The sequence below is a fragment of the Otolemur garnettii genome, unplaced genomic scaffold (genome assembly GCF_000181295.1).
Source record: "Otolemur garnettii isolate 467f Iridium unplaced genomic scaffold, OtoGar3 scaffold00013, whole genome shotgun sequence".
NCBI lineage: Eukaryota > Metazoa > Chordata > Mammalia > Primates > Galagidae > Otolemur > Otolemur garnettii.
In genome coordinates this window covers 27,865,672-27,872,903 of record NW_003852408.1, presented here as the reverse complement: position 1 = coordinate 27,872,903, position 7,232 = coordinate 27,865,672, and the positions used below count along the sequence as shown (strand labels likewise).

The following is a 7,232-nucleotide window of genomic DNA, read 5'->3' as shown; positions in this document are numbered from 1 at the left end:
AAAAAAAAAAAAAGATATTATTTAGTACATATACTTATAAAATTTTAGTTTACAATGAACTTTTCAGAGTGGGATTAGTCCTTCTAGAATTGAAGTTTTAAGGTATTAAAGTCAAGTAGTTAATTGAGGAAAACAAATTTTTTAAGAAAAGTCTTAATTCTTATCAAGACTTTTTATACTGTAATATAAGATTTATACTGAATTTTCTGTTTCTTTTCTAAAGACCAATTTTAAAGCAGCAGTGAATTTAGGAAAATTTTATTGATTTGTATTCCTGTTAAACATTTTTTAACCTGTTCCTTTTGTCATGATGATAATAGAGGCAATGGTTACAAAGGATTGTGTTAGTACTATTTTTTTCTTTTTTAAATTAAATCATAGCTGTGTACATTAATGCAATCATGGGGTACAATGGGCTAATTTTATATACCTTTTGAAATATTTTCATCAAACTGGTTAACATAGCCTTCACCACATTTTCTTCATTATTGTGTTCAGACATTTATACACATAGTAAAGTTAACATGTACCCTTATAAAATGCACCGTAGGTCTGGTCTCACCAATTATCCTCCTCCTACTCTTTCTCCCTTCTCCCCTCCCTCTCCTCTTTCCCCTTCTTCTTCAGCTATAGTTGGGTTATAGCTTTCACAAGAAAGCTATACATTGGTTTCATAGTAGGACTGAGTATATGTTCCACCTCTATCCATGTAACCATGAAAGAGGTAAAGTCTCTATCTTTTTGCCTTTGTGGTATCCCAGAGGTTCTAGTAATTCCTATTTTCATTATTGTTTTGTTCCAAAAATGTACTAATTTCCTTCTTAATCTTGTCTGTAAACCAGCTATATCATTCAGCATAAGGTTATTTAGTTTCCATGTTTTTGTATGAATATGCAGATTCTTGTTGTTACTGAGTTCAACATTTATTCCGTGATGGTCCTAGAAGATGGAAGGAATAATTTCTATTCTTTTAAATTTGCTGAGGTTAGACTTGTGACCTAAGATGTGATCAACTTTGGAGGATGTTCCATGGGCTGATGAGAAGAATGTGTATTCAATTTTTTTAGGATGAAATGTTCTGTAGATGTCTGTTAAATCCAATTGTTGAATGGTTAAGTTTAAATCTAAAATTTCTTTGCTGAGTTCTTATTGGAGGATCTATTCAACACTGCCAAAGAGGTGTTAAAATCTCTGACTATTATGGTGCTGGAGGAAATCAAGTTGCTTATGGCTGTTAGAGTCTTATAAATTGAGGCACATTCTGGTTGGGTGCATAAATGTTAGTAATTGAAATTTCATCATGTTGAGTGTTACCCTTAACGAATATGAAGTGACTATCTTTATCTTTCCTTACTTTTGTTGGTTTAAAGCCTGTTGTATCTGAAAATATAATTGCAGCCCCTGCTTTTTTCTGCTTTCCATTTGCCTGAAATATAGATGACCATCCCTTTACCCTGAGTCTATATTTATCTTTTAAGGTAAGATGAGATTGTTATATACGGCAGATATCTGGCCTGAGTTTTCGTATCCATGTAGCCAACCTGTGCCTCTTTAGATGACAACTTAAACCATTCACATTCATTGAGAATATTGATAAGCCTGGTAGAATTTGGGGTATTGAGTTTTTCAAAAGTCCAGTGGACATTTTTAATCTTTTTGCCACTGTGGAAGTTGGGATTTCTGAGTGAGTTTACTTTGGTGGTAGAGGATCGTGCTGGTCATTATGGAGGATAGCTCTGAGAATATCTTGGAGAGCTGGTTTAGTTATGGCAAATTTCTTCAAGATGTGAATGTCGGCTTGGTGCCTGTGGCTCAAGTGGCTAAGGCACCAGCCACATACACCTAAGGTGGCAGGTTCGAATCCAGCCTGAACCCGCTAAACAACAATGATGGCTGCAACCAAAAAATAGCCTGGCGTTGTGGCGGGCGCCTGTGGTCCCAGCTACTTGGGAGGCAGAGGCAAGAGACTCACTTGAGCCCAGGAGTTGGAGGTTGCTGTGAGCTGTGATGCCACAGCACTCTACCCAGGGGGACAGCTTGAGGCTCTGTCTCAAAAAAAAAAACAATGTGAATGTCATTAAAGTATTTAATTTCTCCATCATAAATGAAACTCAGTTTAGCTGGATAGAGGATCCTGGGTTGAAAATTATTTTCTTTTAGGAGATTAAAAGTCTCTGATCACCCTCTTCTAGCTTGAAAGATTTCAGCAGAGAGATCTGCAGTCATTCTAATATTCTAACCCTTGTAGGTTATGGTTTTCTCATGTCTGGCTGCTTACAGAATTTTCTCCTTACATTAACGTTGGCAAAGTTAAGTATAATGTGTCTGGGAGATGTCTTATTTGGGTTGAGTCGTTCTGGGGTTCTGAAACTGTCTGCTATCTGAATTTCAGAATCTCTTGGCATGTATGAGATGTTCTCTTTGATTATCTCATGGAGTAGGGTATCTTGGCCTTTCAAAGCCACTTTGTCACCTCCAGGAATTCCTATAAGGCGAATATTAGTTTTCTTCGAATTATCCCAGAGCTCTCTGAGAAAATGATCCATTTTTTCTCTCCACTTCTTGTCCTCTTTGAGCTTTTAGGAGCATTCAAAAACTTTGTCTTCAATGTTAGAAATTCTTTCTTCTGCCTACTCCATTCTGTTACTGAGGGATTCTACTGTATTTCTTAGATCTTGGAGGGCTACAAGTTCCTATCTCAGTGTGTCAGAATCTTTGGTGATTTTGCCTTTGAATTCACTGAATTCTTGAGACAACTTTTGAAATGCTCCTTGAATTTCTATTTCCAACTTTACCTCCATTCTATTAATCTAATTTGCAGTCCAAATTCTGAATTTGATTTCTGACATCTCAGCCATTTGTTTATGAATGGGATCTTCTTTTCTGTCTGCCATGTTATTCCTTACGGGAGTTGATCTACTCTGATTATTAATGTTTCCAGAGTTTTTCTACTGATTCCACCCCATGATTGTTTTACACTGTTGGCTAGATGAGCAGATAAGGCGAAGTTGGATTGGGAGCTCCTGGGGTAGCGATTAACCAGTCCTTTGCCCAAGAGCTGGGACTGGTGTCTATTCCTTTTCCCCTAGAGCTTTGCAAAGGACCCATACAGTGCTACAGCCTGAGACACTGGGGACATGCTTGGTGTGGTGGGGCTAAGTGGCTCTCTCTTATTTTCAGCTGGTCTCTGTTGAAGTCTCAGCTGTGGAGAAATACTAGCAACTAAGTCACCCCCCCCCCCATGGGCAACAACTGGAAAAGGAAAATCAAACCTTCTCACAACCACACACCCAGGATACCACTTTGGATAGTCCTCGGGTTATTGGCCCAGGTCAAGAGTTCCAAATCAGTTGTCCCAGACAGCATCCAGTCTCAAGTGGGAGAGTTCAAAATGTCTCGAGCAACTAGATAGCAAGGGTCTGCTAGCAGCTTGAGTATGACTCGCTCCAATGCTCTATGGAGTCAGAAGGGCCCACCCAGCAAATGAATTAATCCAGAAAGATTGATGCCTCCTTCCCCACCTTGCACCTCTGTCATATCCCATCACTGGTAACGCCACAGGGCTGTGACCCAGTTCCCGCCAATGAACAGATGCTCAAGGGGTTTGTGCCTTCCTGAGTCACAGGGAGATCTATGTCTCCTCTGCCAGACGGCTGCTGTGCCACCAGCTGGCAGGGGGAGCTGAAGCCTGAGAACCTTGGGTGCTTAATGGAATTTGGGGTGATTTGCTCAGTTCTAGCCCCGCCCCAGATTGATGTTGCTGCCACTTATATTGTTGCAGAATTAGTATTTCTGTCCTGGCTATATTCTCCTGCAGGGCAGGCTCTGTTTGAGTCCACAGAAACTGTGGCTCTTCCCCACCCTGTGCCACTGCTATTCTGCCAGTTCTCACAGAGCTGGCGTCTCTGTCTCTGCTGCACTCTGTGTTGGGGCAGGCCTGGGTAGAGCTCAATACTCAGCTCTCAGTGTCTGTTTCTCCCTGGGCTGGTGCTGTTGCCCTGCCCACTTTTGTCTCAGCTATGTTCCCCTGGGGGCTGGGTGCTTCTTAGGCTTGCTAAAGCAGCACTTCTGACTCAGCCTGCCCTAGGAGTACGCCGTCTGTGTGCACACGTATTCTAGTCTCTGTCCTCCCGCACCCCACCCTGGGAAGGTCCCCTCTCAGGCCTACCCTTTACTCATAGAGCTTGTGTTTCTGTCCCAGATCTGTTCCTCCAGTAGTTTCCATCTGTTGCCCAGAGAGGCGGGGAGTGTCTCTCCAAAATATCCCCAAGGGTATGAGCCATATTGTTTTCATCCCTACTGCTCTGTGCCGCAGGGCACCCCTTCTCCCTCTCCCTCTTGATCCACCGTCCTCTCTTTAACCCCTTGTCACAGAATCAGTACAGACATGCAACAGCCCACACCTTGTCCACACCTCTCAAGGAAATGCCCCAGAATCTGGACTCCATGTGGGACAGGCTTCCAGACCTTGGGGTGAGAGTAGAGGGAAGTGCTAGGAGTTCAGAACTGCAGGTAGAGGATATATACAGTTTTATGCCTGGAGGGAGAGTGCCACTAGTGTTAGTGGGTCCTCTCTGTCAAGAATTTCTGGTTTTTAGAGGGTCTCTCCCATGGGATAAATAGGAGGGTATCAGAACTGTGCTCACTTGTTTGTAGAAAGTATACTGTGAGCCGTTCTCATGGGGGAGGGGACTCCTGTTCCCCTGGCAATGGATTTTGTACCTATTGTTTGTTTCCTTGGGTTCGCAGCTCACCTCGGCAGGGTTGATGTACATTCTTCAACCTTCTCTTTTCTCAGTTCCAAACCATCAGCTTACTTGCTAAAATTCTGTCCTTTAACTCTCCTTCTGTGGAAAGCTGGCTCTAGTCAGCCATCTTGCCTCTGCTGTGTTGGTACTATTTGTAATAGTTGCCAGTTTCTAGAGATGTAGGTTATCTAATTTTGATATTGTTCTTTTTTGTGCTGTCTAGAAATGGGTGAACAGAGAGATATCAAATTTTGACTACCTCATTCAAATAAATACAATGGCAGGACGAACCTATAATGACCTTGCTCAGTATCCTGTGGTAAGTTTATATTAATCTTATAAATGTGAAATGGCTTTATGGTTTTATAATACATAAAAGTTCATGTATAATATTTATTTTTTATTTAAAAACATATAAAATGTTTATTTTTGTTTTTTAAATGTTTTTCCTTTGAGTATATTTTCTACCCTATTTTTAAAAAGGATATAAACATGAAAAGTGATTAAAAACTAAAAGCCTTGGCTCAGCACCTGTGGCTCAAGCAGCTAAGGCACCAGCCACAAACAACTGAGTTGGCAGGTTCAAATCCAGCCTGGGCCTGCCAAACAACAATGATGCCTGCAAACAAAAAATAGCTGGGCATTGTGGTGGGTGCCTATAGTCCCAGCTACTTGGGAGGTGAAGGCAGGAGAATCACTTAAGCCCAGGAGTTGGAGGTTGCTGTGATGCCATGGCACTCTACCCAGGGGGACAGCTTGAGACTCACTCTGAAAAAAAAAAATTAAAAAAATAAAAGCCTTTTTTCTTTCACTTTATGATAAATATTCCAGTATTATAGGACGTAACTCTTTTGGTTATTGAACTAAAAATGAATAAATATTTATAAGAGGGAAGAAATAATTTTAAAGATTATCTTTTTTTGTGTTTAGGTAGTATTTGATACTGGAAATGGAGATGTTAGCTTCTTTAGCAAGGAATATCTAAGTTGTAAATTATGGCTCTTTTAGTTTCCCTGGATTTTACAAGATTATACTTCAGAAGAGTTGGACCTAAACAACCCTGCTGTATTTCGAGATCTTTCTAAACCAATTGGGGTAGTTAATGATAAAAATGCCAAAGCTATGCGAGAAAAGTAAGTGCTTTTTTATTTCTCTTGGAAGATACTCATAGTTTGAATTGGTATGGATTTCTCCTATGGACAGTCAAATGGTTTGGGGTTTTTTTTTTTGTAAACGTACAACTACTTTTAATAATAAGAGTCTGATAATTGCTTTGCTAAGCTTTCTTGGAAATATCTTAGTTAAGGCCTGGTGCAGTGGCTCACGCCGGTAATCTTAGCCCTCTGGGAGGCTGAAGTGGGAAGATTGCTTGAGCTCAGAAGTTCAAGATTAGCCTAAGCAACAATGAGACCCCCATCTCTACTGAAAATAGAAAAATTAGCTTGAATAGGCATCTATAGTCCCAGCTACTTGGGAGGCTGAGGCAAGAGGATTGCTTGAGCCCAGGAGTTTGAGGTTACTGTGAGCAAGGCTGACATCATGAAGCTCTAGCCCAGGTGATAGTATGAGACTCTGTCTCAAGAAAATTAAAAATCGGCTTGGTGCCTGTGGCTCAAGTGGCTAAGGCACCAGCCACATACACCTGAGCTCTGGCATGTTTGAATCCAGCCCAGGCTGGCCAAACAACAATGATGTCTGCAACCAAAAAATAGCGGGGTGCTGTGGCGGCCACCTATAATCCCAGCTACTTGAGAGGCGAGGCAGGAGAATCTCTTGAGTCCAGGAGCTGGAGGTTGCTGTGAGCTGTGATGCCATGGCACTCTGCCTAGGGGGACAGCTTGAGGTTCTGTCTCAAAAAAAAAAAAGGAAAAGAAAAAATCTTGGTTGCCCTTCAAATATCTTTTCTGTTGTTGTTGAGACAGAGTCTCACTCAATTGCCCTTGGTAGAGTGTTGTGGCCTCAGTCTAACTGACAGCAACCTCACACTCCTGGGTTCAAGTGGTTTTCCTGCCTCAGCCTCCCACTTAACTCAGATTACAGGCACCCACCACTATGCTAAGCTACTTTTTCTATTTCTGTTAGAGATGGGATCTCACTCTTGGTCATGCCAATCTCAAACTCCTAAGCTCAAACAAGCCCACCCGCCTCAGCCTCCCAGTGATAGGATTACAGGTGTGAACTACCACGCCTGGCATCCCTTCAAATATCTTACCTATAGTTTTGTTGATTTGTTTTCTTTACCAAATTTATATTGACGTAGCTCAGAATTTCTTCTTACCTTGTTGTAAGTATGTGCTAAAGGGTAATATGTCATTGAAATTTTTCTTATATATTATAGGCTTCATAATGTAACTAAACTAACATTTAATTGAAAACATCCCCTTGTCTCGGCACCTGTGGCTCAAGTGGCTAAGGCGCCAGCCACATACACCTAAGGTGGCGGGTTTGAATCGGCCCAGGCCCGCCAAACAACGACAGCTAAAA

At 41.5% G+C, this 7,232-nt stretch overlaps 1 protein-coding gene across 9 annotated transcripts in view; it reads left to right on the top strand.

The window, feature by feature from the left end:
* NBEAL1 (neurobeachin like 1) overlaps positions 1-7,232 on the top strand; it is a 223,551-nt gene that overhangs the window by 157,559 nt on the left and 58,760 nt on the right. For all 9 annotated transcript variants that reach the window (XM_012802289.2, XM_023510403.1, XM_023510402.1 and 6 more), the window contains 2 exons: positions 4,972-5,067; positions 5,757-5,881. In XM_012802289.2, the coding sequence (XP_012657743.2) occupies positions 4,972-5,067; positions 5,757-5,881 (221 nt within the window). The remainder of the gene's footprint in view (positions 1-4,971; positions 5,068-5,756; positions 5,882-7,232) is intronic.